Source organism: Corvus hawaiiensis, chromosome 24, assembly GCF_020740725.1.
Source record: "Corvus hawaiiensis isolate bCorHaw1 chromosome 24, bCorHaw1.pri.cur, whole genome shotgun sequence".
NCBI classification, from domain to species: domain Eukaryota; kingdom Metazoa; phylum Chordata; class Aves; order Passeriformes; family Corvidae; genus Corvus; species Corvus hawaiiensis.
Genome location: NC_063236.1, coordinates 9,637,543 through 9,650,571, shown reverse-complemented (window position 1 = coordinate 9,650,571; position 13,029 = coordinate 9,637,543). Strand labels below are relative to the sequence as shown.

The following is a 13,029-nucleotide window of genomic DNA, read 5'->3' as shown; positions in this document are numbered from 1 at the left end:
GACTGGGGAGAGCTGCTCCAGGGAAACGCCAGCCTTTTACTGGCCGCCTGTGAGAAATGGCTCAGGTCCTTCTGCCTCAGCCCAGCTCCTCCCAGCGCCTGCCCTCTGGGGGGAAAAACAGATTTTTCTGGCCAGACAGGTCCCAGATCACACCTGGAGAGGAGGGGGAGGAGGGTGTGTCCTGCTGAGCTCAGTGATCCTCCCTGAGATCGCATTAGGGCCTGTAAGGGGAAAAAAAATCTACGAAAATGATGGAAGTGGAAAAGCAAAAGCCAGTGCTCTCAGAGGGACCCCGAAACCTGGGCAGGGGGACCACCAGCAACTGGGGGGCTGCTGGTTCAGGGTGAGGGAGAGTTCACAGATGGGGCACCCCGCTCCCACTGCAAACCCCAAATCCTACAGAATGCTTGGCACGGGCACGGGACCTGTCCTCGCACGCCGGGAAGCAGAGCTGCGCCTTTGCGGCCGTGGCCAAGCAGGTTTCCCCACTCCGAAGAGCCCCGGGCACCAGCCTGGCGCTGGGAGAGACGGCCAGAGGTGTCCTTGGCTGCTCCATGGGGGCAGCTGAGATCCCCAAAATCCCATTTCTGATTGAACACATCCTGCAGGAGATGTTCCCTGCCCTGTTCCCTCTTTTGGGGGTGTCACCAGCTCTGTTCCCTCTTTTTGGGGTGTTTCTGGGGTTCCCGTGCTGGCTGTGGGTGCTGGGCGGGACTCCTGAGGGCTGGGGGTGGCAGGGATGGAGGGGCTGGAAATGCTCCTGATTCCCACCCTGCTCAGAGGGATCCCCGCCCCTCCTCAGCTCCCAAATCCGCGTGTCCCATCCCGTGTTGTCGGAGCAAAGTCCGGGATGGCTCCCGGGATGCTGCCCACAGCCCCGCCCGCCTTTTGTTCTCATCCCTCAAAAATTCCCCATCGGAGACGCAGAAAAGGGGTCCCGGGGAGGTGGCAGAAAGGAACCGGGAGGAATCTGAGCCAGAGGAGAAGCCAAAAGTCCATCCCAAACTCCAGCAGACGGGGAGAACCTTGTTCTCCTCCCCCTGTCGGACCCGAGCCGGGGACACTCGGCAGAGCCCCGGAATCGAGGGAAAATCCATGGACATCCCAGCCCCCGCCCGCGGCTCCGCCAGCCCCGGCAGGATCTCGGCCCCTTTCTGCTGATGTCACGGAGCGGGGCCCGCAGCCGCCTTCCCCGAGAGGGCAGGGATGGGCCGCCCTTTCCCGGATCCTCCTCTCTCGCCTCTCCCCTCCCCGGCCCGGCGGGAGCGGAGCCGGGAGCCTTGGCTGCCCGGCCGCCCCGGCAGGTGAGTGCTCCGCAGGTGAGTCCCCGAGGGGCAGCCGAGACCCCCGGAGCAACGGCGAGGAGGCAAAAACGCTGGGGAAACTCCATTTTGAGTTTAAAAACATCTGGCCTGCCAAAAAGCTGGCGAAAGGACCGGGAAGTTTGTGTGTGCTGAGACACGAGGCTCTGCCGGTGCCGAGGATGCTGCCCGCGGCCGGGCACGGGGGGCAGAGGGTGCAGGGGGGCCTGGAGCCCACAGCTGAGAGCTCCCTGCTGGTGTTCCAAGGAGGAACGGCGCAAGGCTGGCCAGCGCATCAGAGAAAAATGCAGAGATGATGCTGCCAGTGTTTCCATCTGTGCCTTGGCCGGCGGTGCCGGACGTTGCCGTGAGGATGGAGCTGCTGGGGCTGCTGGAGGATGCTGGTCCCACCTGGAGAGGGGGTTTCAGGGGTCCTGACCAGGCTCAGAGCATGTGGGGACACTGGGACATAATGGGGATACATTCTGCGGGGAGATTCCGGGGTTCTCCCGGGCGGGGATGCTCCCTGAGCTGCGCTTGGGGCACCAAGGAATTCCACCCGGCTGGGGTCTTCTTCAATAAATGTAATTTTCAGCAGGACCCCAGACGCGTGTGCCAGGCTTAGGGGAAGGACTGCGCTCGAGAGGGGGTGGGAGAAGCAGGGAAGTGGCTCCCGGCAGCTTTGAATGGAGATGAGCCGGCGAGTCTGGGCGTGCTCCGGCTCCCCGGGAGCCCGGCGCGGGCGGGGCCGTGGGCCGGGCTTGGCCGGGGGGTTTCTGTCCCCACCATGCCTGGGGCACGAGTGCAGCAGCTGCTGGCATGGCACGGGCATGGTGCTGGCACGGTGAGGACACAGCGACATCCGCGGTCCCGCGGCGGGAGGGTGGGAGCAGGGAGAGGGCTTGGGCAGCACCACCGGCGCCAGCGGGAGCCGGTGCCATCCCCACAGGCCGGTGGGTCCCTCTCGCCCCACAGGGCCTGTCCATGGATGCCAGCAAGAAGGTGGATCTGAAGATCATCATCATCGGAGCTCTGGGGTAAGGAGCTGGCAAGGGAGGGAAGCCCCCTGTGCGTGCTGGGCGTGCAGCTCCTGCTGTCACCCACCCCTGAGCAGGGAAAAGCCTCTCCAGTGCCCCTTTCCTCATCACCAGCGTGGGCAAGACCTCTCTGCTGCACCAGTACGTGCACAAGACGTTTTACGAGGATTACCGCACCACGCTGGGTGCCAGCATCCTCACCAAGGTCCTCGCGGTGGACAACAGCCCCCTGAAGCTGCAGGTGAGCACAGCTGGCACTGCCCGGGGTGCCCACCCTGATCCCAGGGCCGTGTGTGTCCCACTCTGTCCTGCTGTGCCCAAATGCCCACTGGCAGCATGAGGTGCAGGGCTGGACGTGCAGAGCCCGGTTTTCTGAGCCTGATTTTCAGGGCCCGGTTTTCAGAGCCTGATTTTCAGCATCCATGAACTGCACTGGAATCCCACAGGAATTCTGGGGGCTCAGCACTCTCTGAAGCTGCTCCCCTGGGCTGCCAACACCCACCCTGCTCGTGTTGTGTGTTTATCTGTGCCCTCCTCTGCCCTAGATCTGGGACACGGGGGGACAGGAGCGATTCCGCTCCATGGTGTCGACCTTCTACAAAGGCTCAGACGGCTGCGTGCTGGCCTTCGACGTGACAGACAGGGAGTCCTTTGAGGCCCTGGACAACTGGAGAGATGACTTCCTGGAGAAGGTCATTTCTAGAGAACAGGATTTCCCCATGGTGGTGCTGGGGAACAAGATAGACCTCTGTGACCGGCAGGTGAGGGTGGAGCAGGGAGAGCGGGATGAGTAGTGGTGGAGTCACCATCCCTGGAGGGATTTAAAAGCTGTACAGATGTGGCACTTGGGGACACAGTTTAGTGCTGGGTTAATGGCTGGACGTGATGATCTTAAAGATCTTTTCCAACCTAAACAATTCTATGATTGTATGACTGGGATGCTGTAGGGCCCTAAAGGCTTATGGGAATTGATCCTTCACCTCAGAACCAGCCTTCTCCTTATCCTCACATGAAAACCAGGGCTCCAGGCAAGGAGCTGCCACCTCCCCCAGGACTCTTGGAGGGGATAAGCAGCATCCCCCTGCTGCCCTTTGGGGAAGAGGCTGTCCCCACCAGAGCAGCAGGAATTACAACCTCAGGCACTGCCCTTGCCCAGCTGTGCCTGCGTGGGTGAGGAGAATCTCCTGTACCATCCCTGAGCTGCGGCTCCATCCTCTCCTCCCTCCCCGCAGGTACCCGAGGAAACGGCCTCAGCCTGGTGCAAGGAGAAGGACATCCCGTATTTCGAAGTCAGTGCCAAGAACAACATCAACGTGGCCGAGGCTTTTGAGACCCTCGCGAAGCAGGCACTGAGCAGGGTGAGCGTCCTCCTGCTCCGAGCTGTGCCGGGCAGGGGTTCGGGAGGGAGCTGGGCTCAGCCGGGGCTGGTCTGACAGATCCTCCCATATGGAATAGCTCCTGCTGCAGCGGAGAGCCCCGGGAATGGGGAACGCAGCAGTGTTCGATCCTAAGTCAATAGGAATAGGAATTGCCGTTTCCTTTTCGCACGGTGATGGGACCGCGGCGTGTGGCACCCACAGCGCGCCAGCACTGTCCTCTAGCGGCCGTCCCGCGGGGACTTTGGTGTCCCCAAGCCCTGCACTAGGTGGCTTTTCCCTGGATTTTGCCTTTAATCACAAGTCGGGGCTGAACCCCAGCGCTCTGCGGTCCGCAGGGTGGCTCCGAGCTGGTGTCACTCATCCTTTCCCTTCTCCGTTTCTCTCCAGTACAAAGGGATTTTTGAGAGTTATTTAACCGACTCCATCAAGCTCACTCCCAACGACAAACCCAAGAAGAGCTGCTGCTGACCCTGGGGCCGCTGGACCCCACGATGCCCACAGCCCGGGGGTCTGTGCCCGCTGCCCACTCCAGCCTGGCCACAGGACTGCTGGCCATGCCACCGCTGGACGCACCAGGGCCGGCTGCCTGCACATCCCGGGATTTGCTGCTTCCCGCGGCTCTGGAGCTGCTCTCCCAATCACCTCAGTGCCACGGTGGCCCTGTCCCCCCTCGATCTGCTGCCGTCTGGCACCCGAGCGGGCGATGTCCCTGCGGTGACGGTGCCAGGGACACGGGCAGTGCTCCCGATGCCTCTCCAGAGACCACGGCCTTGGCACCACGGGTGACCCTTCCCTGGTGTCCCCACGGCTCTCAGGGTGGGTATGGGCTGGCCTGGGGGGGGACAAGTGGGGCTGGTGGCCTCGGCACAGGGCCCTCCTGGGACTAGCCACTGTGGAGGCAACAATTCTGTGCCTCAGTTTCCCCTGCTCTCGCACATATCCCCCATCAAACACCTTCCACCTCCCACCTCGCTGGGGAGGATTCTCAAAAAAGCACTTTGTCAGGGGTACTTCTTTTTTTTTTTTCTGTTTTAAAGGAAATTAAATATTTCATTTTTATTTATATTTATGTGTTGCAAAACGCTCCCCAGATCCTGCAGCAGGAGGATGGGATGGGGGCTCCAGATTCTTGTGCTCCAGACTTTCCTCCCTGAGCCTGTTCAGCTTCTAGGGGCTGGGGGATGCATTTTGGTCTGCCTTTTTCTTTTTCTTTTTCTTTTTCTTTTTCTTTTTCTTTTTCTTTTTCTTTTTCTTTTTCTTTTTCTTTTTCTTTCTCTTTCTCTTTTTCTTTCTCTTTCTCTTTTTCTTTTTCTTTTTCTTTTTCTTTCTCTTTCTCTTTCTCTTTCTCTTTTTCTTTTTCTTTTTCTTTTTCTTTTTCTTTTTCTTTTTCTTTTTCTTTTTCTTTTTCTTTTTCTTTTTCTTTTTCTTTTTCTTTTTCTTTTTCTTTTTTTCTTTTTCTTTTTCCCAGTGCAAATTTCGGGTCAGGGGAGAGAGGAGGTGCACAGTGGCTGTGCAGAGGTGGCGCGGGCACCCGGCCGGGGCGGCTGTCGGCAGAGGGAGCCCGCTGGGAGCAGAGCCAGGCTCCGCTTCCCTTCCTGCATCCATCCCGCTCCGCACCGGGCACCTTCCAGCAGCTCTGTGCGGGCACCGCCTGGTGCCACCCGCGGCTGCAGCATCCCCCTGGCCGGGTGGATGGACTCAGATGCCCAGGGAGGTCATCAGGGACCTCCTGGCCTCTCGCCATCCCACTCCAAACCCCCCCACGCTGACCGCAGTGGTCCCACAGAGCCGCCCGGAGGCTGCCCTGGCATCACCCGGACCGTCCATGGGGACAGCACCCATGGGTGGCAGTGGCAGGGCAGGGGGGTGGCAGGAAGGGTGAAACCTGAGCGAGGGCTGCAGAGCTGGAGCTGGACCACCCGGCTGCGGAGAGGAACGGAGAGTTCCCACCCTCGTCCTTTCGAAACGCTCCGCCTGTTTATTTGGGCACCGGGCCGGGGAGAGGATTTGTCCCTTCCTATTGGGAGGAGAGGGGCATTAACTATTTCCTCCCCACGTTCTGCACGCCCTTTCCCCACCCTGGGCCTGCCCGGAGCCCCCCTCGCAGCCAGCATCCCCCAGCCCCACCCTGGCACGGCTCCGGGCCGGGCACCGGCCGGGGCTGTCTGGACGCGGTGCTGAGCGCTGTCCGTGCCAGCAGCGATGTTGTTTCTGATCACGCCCTTTCCTCAGAAGCTCTCAGCACTGGCAAACAAAAAGCTGATCTGTTTTACAGCAGTTTGGACACCCAGGGCCACACAAATGCACCCGGTGGAGCGGGTGCTCCCTCAGCCAGGGCTCAGCAGCCTCTGGCACCAGCCCAGGGCTGCTGTGGGTGCTGGAGCCTGTGCGTGGCCGGAGCTGGAGCCAGGCAGGAGCTGCAGACTTGACTCAGGGTCCACCTGCAGCCCAGGATGCCCAGAGAGGGACAGGCAGGAGCACCCAGATGGGCTGGGGTCAGACCTTGAGCTGCAGGCACAGCTCACCCCAGAGCCCTTGGGCAGGCTCTGAGGTGCTGGGCTCAAACTGAGCAGGGCCCCAGCACTTTGTGCATCCACAGAACATCATTCCAGGCACGGGAATTAAGCCTGTGAAGGATGCTGCAGCCTTGGGAGCTGGCAGGATCTCCAGTGGCATCACCACCCTTTGGAATTCCTGGCTAACACACCTCGCAGATGTGCGGCACCGTGCTGGAGCCAGCTACAGCCCTCCAGCTTTTCTTCTCCCTCCATCTCTCCTGGGCAGGGTGTCCTGCTGGCCAGGCAGCCCTGGCACAGCCAGGAAGGCCAGGAGACCGAGCAGGGTGGCACGGTGCCAGGCAGGATGCTGGCAGGAGAGGCCAGAGGTGCTAAGATGGTAACACTATCCCGTGGCCGAAACCTGATAAAGGACAGGGGGAGGTTTGCAACGTGTGGGATTAACAAGGTCAGGTCGAGATTTTCTCAGGGTGAAAATCAAAGGGGAAAATATTTGCCTTGTGTGACTCAGAGAGTTCCTGAGCAGCCACCTGAGTGCCTGAGCTCACCCCGGCACAGGGCCCGGCCTGTGGCCACTGCTGAGGAACCAAACCCAAGCCCTCCTGCTCTCCTGCCCACAGTGCCCTGTTTGAAAACCAGAGAGATTTCCCAGCTGCTCTGCCATCTCTACAGGTTTTCATTCACTCACTGAAACCACAAAAATCAGTAAAATCCCACCCCTGATGCTGTCACCAAACAGGGACCATCCCAACCCTGTTGCAAATCTGCCCTCGGTATTTTCAGAATTAGCACCCCACGCTCTCTCTAAATCCCTGACTCCCAGTTTGCTTCAGTGTTCTGAGGTTTAGTTACCACTGCTCCTTCCTGAGACACATCCCAGGGACAGGCAGCAGTGCCCAAGAACCACAGAATCCATAATTTAGGTTGGAAAAGCCCTCTGAGGTCATCAAGCCCAAGCCCACCATTAAATCACATCCCTAAAAATCCACCTACCCCAGCCCGTGGCACCGGGAGCTGGGTGGGACTAAACTCTTCCATTGAAATGTGAGAATTAAAATAAAGGCACTGGAAAATACCTTAAAAAGCTGCAAAGAAAATTTTAAAAACCCCAAGTTTTCCTGTTTGGAAACAGAAGCCCCATTAACCTGGAGCTGGGACTGAGAGCGAGGCAGTGGCTGCAGGCACTTCAAAGCCGACCTGATAAACCCCAGAGGTTCAAAGTTCCAGGTAACCTTTCGAAGGCATCAGACATGAAAAACAAATCCACGGCATCACGCAAAGCCTTATCTGTGCCCCGTGGTGCCAGCGGGCCGCAGGGCAGTAAACACCTCCGGAGGTGTCAGCACAAGGCTCTGCAGCCTCCCTGGGCCACCGTGGCCACTCCTGGTCCCTTGTCACCTGTGGCAGCGCCGCTCACCCGGGAGTGAAGGGCTCGGGGTGGTGGCCTGGCCTGTGGCACACCGAGATTTCTTTCCAAGAACACTCCTGGTGCTATTAATGACCTGAATGACTGTTCTCCCTTCCCTCAATCCCTGCCCCGGTGTTCCATCCCAGTGAGAGGGTGACGCCGATGGGATGGGTGGGGACTGTCCCCCCGAGGTGTGATTGTCCCCCCAAGGGACACACAATCAGCCCAGGTTTGAAGCACAGCCGTGCCCTCACTGCCCACCCGGGCACAGCAAACGCTGGCGCTTCTCCCGCAGCCCCAGCCCACGGCAGCTGCTGGCACCGCGTCCCACCCCGTGGGGCTCTGCCTGGCCCCGGGGCTGGGGACAGCGGGGTCTGGGGACATGGCAGGGCTGAGAGCCGGCACGTAGGGAGGATTAGGGGATGTGGCCGGTCCCGCAGTCAGCTCTGGGACATGCTGAAGTCAGCAGCCAGCCCAAGCCTCGGGCGTCCTTCCCGCAGCTCGGGACAGCAGCAGGATCAGCCCACTGGGATGTGGGGTGGGCAGGGTGGCCCCAGCCGGCCTGGCACGGGGCTGCCCCGCTGCCCCACTCCTCGCTGCAGCCCTTTTGTGTTTGCAAAGCCGTGCAGAGGTGCTGAGTGCTGTGGAGAGGATCCCACCGCCGGACAGACCCCAGAGCGGGAATGACAGCGGCAAAAGCACCCGGAGAAATCCGTGGAGGGCTGGTTCGATCAGGATGGGATGGTCCCTGTGCCAAGTGTCCCAGGCAGCAGCTCCGTGGTGGCCGAGGCAGGACCGAGCCACAGCAGGGCTCACGCGGGAGGGGTGTGCCCCTTGGCACGGGGATGGACACCACCTTCCCTAGGGAATTCCAGTGCTACGGGTACCTGGAGAGCAGCTTCAGCCTCCTGCTGTGGGTCCCTGCTGCCCGAGGAGGAGCTGACTACCCCCAGATTCCCCGATTTTGACTGGAGATTGTTTGGAAAGTGTGGACTTGCCTCCTCTCGCTGCCCTGGCTGAGCTCCCTCAGGTCTGCGTGAGGCCACCAGCGATAAATAATAGAGAGAACAGAAATGTTCCGTTTTTCTTCAGTTGTTGAATGGAGTTTAAAGAGCAAATGCTTCAAATTGTGTTAGGAAGTTTATTCCGGCCGATTTTCTTATCACCAGCATCCCTGGGGATGTGGCTGGACCAGACCAGAGCCAGGGCACCAACAGAGCCTCCCTCAAGCCCTGGGTGAGGCTCAGGGCAGTGAATCCTTCTCCCAGCAGATTCCACTTGGACACTGCATCCCTCTGGCCCCAAATGCTTTATTTAACTTTAACGCCCTTTAACCACCGACCCGCTCAGGGCAGGCTGGCACCTGAGCTGCCTCCTGGCCTCGTGCCACGGCTGCAGCACCAACACTCCTAAAACTCCTAAAAAAGGCAAAGCAGGCAGCGCTTTCATCTAAAATCTGGCTGCTGATCTCTCTGAGCAGGGGCGACAGGACCTCCTCCTCCTCCTCCAGCACCGGGTCCTCACGTCCAACACCTGGGCTGCTCTGCAGGCATTGACCTCGAAGCCTGAACAATGAGCGGGCTCATTTCAGGGCTTATCTCCCTCCGTGGCTGGGCCTGCAGCGTTTGGGCCTTAATGAGTTGCCCAAGGGCACATAGCAGCAGAGATGGGACACAGCAGCAGAGATGGGACCACGTTCCCTTTCCCTGCCTGCTCTGCCTTGCACAGAGCTGGGGGAAGCAAGGAGAAGCCTCACGTTCTCCTCCACGCACCTTCCCACATTTTTTTGGAGGAAAAATTCCTCTTTTTTTTTTGAACTAGAAAACCTCCCTCCACAGGAATTCAATGGTTTAAGCGAAAAAGCCTCGTTTGGGTTTGACTCTCCTGGATCAGAGCGGGCAGAAAGCCTTGAGGGGTGGGGGAGGCAGTGCCTGGAGCCAGCCCCCAGCCCGGATTCCAGCAGAATGGGATGCTCCACGTGGCACCCCTTGGCCTGGGGGCCCCCAACGCTGTGGGGCTGCTCCAAGGGCAGGAATTTTTGATGCTGAGGCTGCTCCCACCCTGCCCCAGCAGCTGCTGAGTGCTGCTCGCGCCCCTGGGCCTTGGGCAGACCTTGCTGAGCACATTTGGAGTTCCCCTGGAGAAGGCAGATATCTTACACCTATTTCACAAATAAGATAACAGCCCTTGCTCAAGGTGATCTGAGGGCTGTCCAGAGAGCACTGGCCAGCCCCAGGTGAGGACACACAGCCCAGTGCCAGGCGCTCTCTGCGCGCTGGGCAGGGTCTTTTTGGGGGTGACGATTCCTCTGGAGGCCCTTGTGATGCCCCAGACAGAACCCGGGGTCGGTGCGGTTGGCTCTGACCACCAGAACCTGCTCTGCTCCCTGAGCCAGGATGTCTTACCCTGCCAATCCTTCTGTTTGGGGACATGTCCATGCCAGCCCTGCTGCTGCAGCCCTGGGAGGGGATCTCCCTATGAAGAAAAGGGCCAGCAGCGCTGTGGCAGGGCTGGCCCCACAGACACATACAGGTGACACGGTCTTAGCAGGAGGGTGGCCCTCCTCTTGCCTCTGGAGATGTCCCCACAGGGCTAAGGCAGGCTGGAAAGGCCCCAAGCAGCTGTGACCCAGCAATTCCCCCGGCAGACAAACCCCAAAGGCCCAGAGCCTCTCCCCAGCCCCGAGCTCACCCCGAGAACTGAACGGCCCCAACGCCCACGCGCTGCCGAGCACGGGGGCAGCTCTCCGCAGCCTTTCTGCATTCCAGCCTTCATTTTGGGGCTGTAAATAATCCTGCTGCCTCCCTCTGGGACATCGTGTTCCTCATTCCTGCCCGGATCAAGCCGCTGTCCCCTGTGCCAGCCGGTGACACCGAGCGGGCACGGCAGTGCTGGCGGTTCCCTTTCAGGTGGGAGCCGTGGCTCCAGCCCTGGCACCACAGAGCCAACGGCTGGGCCACCTCTGCCAGCGGGATGGTGGCACCCGGCCCAAGCCCAGGACCTGCATTCCTGGGCGAGCAGGAAACGGTGATAACCAGCCCCAGGAATCTCCGAGCTCCAGCCAGGCTCTGTGGGGTGACACAGGGTCCCCACGGTGACACTGGGGGTGCCAACCCCTGCCCACCCTCCCAGCAGCTCAGAGCATCCTTCAGCACCGGGCAAATCCATCACCTGCTCCTCCTCCACTACCTCATTCCCGTAGGAATTTGGCAGCCTGCATCTCTGCTTTCCCATCTGGCTGAAGGATTTTAAAAGCTCCTGAAGGGACAGACAGACAGACAGACAGGGAAGTAGGACACTCCACCTGTGGCTTCAGCTGTGCCCTGTGCAGGTGTCACAGCCTGAGCAGCACATCAGCCATGAGGAACAACCTCCCAGCACGTCTCAACCTCTTCATCACCTCCAGATCGTTGTGGAAGCACCAGATTCCCTCCTCAGAGGCTGCCCCGCTCCACCTGCAGCATCTCCACCCCAAACCCTGCCTCCTACCCACGCCTGTGCCTGCACAAACCCCGTTTCCTTGGCAAAACCACCCTAAAGCAAGGAGCAGCTCTGGCTGCAGGTCTGGGGATGGGAGAGGGAGGGAAGGACGGAGGGAGGAAGGCTCCCTGCAGGTCCCATCGCCTCTCAGGATCCAGCCCCCTCCGCCCCAGGGCATGTGCTGCCTGTCCCTGCTGCCCCCAGCCTCGGGGCTCCACTGAGTTATTACCACTGAATTATCGCTCCCATTAAGTGCTAATATTAATCTTCTGTAAACAAATCTATACATTCCAGCACATGGAATGCTGCTATCGGCCCAGGAGATAACCAGCTCTGCAGTCTGTGTGCCTGAGGAGTCCCCGGGGTGTCCTTCCATCTCCCAGTTCTCCCCTGCTTCCCAGTGCTTCCCAGACACTCCTCCATGCCTTGCACACCATCCTGGATGCTCTTTTGGTGGACACAACCTCGGGCCACATGTGGGGAGTTTGGCCAGAGCAGAAAGAGGCAGCATAAGTTGTATTTATAGGTCCTGCAAATGGAATTTGACCGGACTGTGCCTCCCACGTCAGAAATGCCCCAGGACCATCGATGGCTGCACAGGGCTGGGTTCTCCACAGGGCAAGACCTCGTTGTATCCCGATCACACCCAGCAGGACTTTGGAATAGCAGGTCCTGCCACAGGAAGCAGGAAACAACAGGGAATCCATCTGTGCAGGAGGGACACCGGGGCAGGGAAGGGACAGGGAGAGCCTGAAGTCATTCCCTGTGGGAAAATTACCTCGCACAGGATGGAGAACTTCCTTGGGGGGTGCAAAAATCCAACCAGCTGGACTCCAGCCCTGCCAGCATCCCAGTCCCAGCGCCAGCAACTGCGGCACAGAGTCACTTTGGGTTGGTTTTGTGTCCCAGTGTGCACAGACAGCTCTTCACCGCCTGTGCCAGGGGTCAGTAGCATTCCCACGGACCTGGCATTCCCACGGACCTGGCATCCCGCTGCTGACCTTGCTGGGCCCTACATGTGCCTGCCCAGGGCACGATGCAAAGAGCAGGTTGGAGGATGAGGAGCACCAGCTGGTCCTGTCTCCCTCATGCCGGGAGCCAGCTTTGGAATTTTACCTTTCATCTTTCCTCAGTGGAGCTTTGCTAGGAAAAATGCCATTCACTGATGGCAGGAGTCCATTTCAGCATGAGCCTCATAGCTAATTAACCCTGCACATTAGCCCTGGATGTTAATTAGCACCATCCAGGATGCTGTTGCCCCTCTTTCCGTGGTGCCTCGGGAGCAGGATCCCTGTGGATGCTGGAGCTCTGTGTTCCCGGGATTTGCCCTGTGACAGGGACCTCCGGGAACACTCGTGGGCTGCTCCCGCTGCTGTGTCACGCACTCCTGTCCCACAGGGCTCCGCACGTATCAGGCTGCCCTTTAAAAAACCCACTCGATATGAGTTATTAATGATATTTACAGGATAACTGCTTGGCAGTTATTACCTCTGTCAGTCAGATGGCAATGAATCAGCCCCCTTCCCTCTGGCACCTCGGGCAGGGTGTTCCTCTGGCGTGCTCCAGACACAATGATTGATTTGCATACGATGAGGTTTCTTGGCAGTAGCTGCCGATGCCTCGAGCATGCACAAGGTACCGGGAATTTTTCCTCTGGGAGCGACCAAAGGCCACACCGCTGCCTTCTCCTTTCTCCTCACCCCAGCCGCGTGTTCCCTGCCCTTCCATCTCTCTCCCTGCTCCCTTTCCCCATCATTTTCCAGCGCTCGGAGGTAGCAGCACATCCCGGTGGGGTGGGTGACACCCGGAGGAGGGAGGGCAGCAGAGGCACCCCCGTGAACACCCCATGCCAAGCTGCCCTTGGGGACAGAGATCAATTCTTCCACGGCAGTGAACCCCCTGCAGCTT

General features: G+C 59.5%; 1 protein-coding gene across 3 annotated transcripts; it reads left to right on the top strand.

The window, feature by feature from the left end:
• Positions 1 to 971: 971 nt before the first annotated feature.
• On the top strand, positions 972 to 4,782 carry RAB7B (RAB7B, member RAS oncogene family). Of its 3 annotated transcripts, none has more exons than XM_048328462.1 (6): positions 972 to 1,319; positions 2,277 to 2,338; positions 2,453 to 2,579; positions 2,884 to 3,030; positions 3,571 to 3,696; positions 4,105 to 4,782. In XM_048328462.1, exons 1-6 carry the CDS (start codon positions 1,161 to 1,163, stop codon positions 4,183 to 4,185), a joined length of 702 nt encoding a protein of 233 aa, XP_048184419.1. In that variant the 5' UTR covers positions 972 to 1,160; the 3' UTR covers positions 4,186 to 4,782. The 3 variants fall into 3 exon arrangements, with proteins under 3 accessions (XP_048184419.1, XP_048184417.1, XP_048184416.1); XM_048328460.1 differs by having other exon boundaries at positions 979 to 1,304; positions 2,884 to 3,099; XM_048328459.1 differs by having other exon boundaries at positions 979 to 1,319; positions 2,884 to 3,099.
• Positions 4,783 to 13,029: the final 8,247 nt, after the last annotated feature.

Excerpts from the sequence above, each read along its gene's own strand:
- RAB7B (XM_048328459.1), top strand. The coding sequence starts at position 1,161 with ATGTCACGGAGCGGGGCCCGCAGCCGCCTTCCCCGAGAGGGCAGGGAT. Across the intron at positions 1,320-2,276 it reads GGCAGGTGAGTGCTCCGCAG|GGCCTGTCCATGGATGCCAG; the intron begins GTGAGTCCCCGA and ends CTCGCCCCACAG. Across the intron at positions 2,339-2,452 it reads ATCATCATCGGAGCTCTGGG|CGTGGGCAAGACCTCTCTGC; the intron begins GTAAGGAGCTGG and ends CCTCATCACCAG.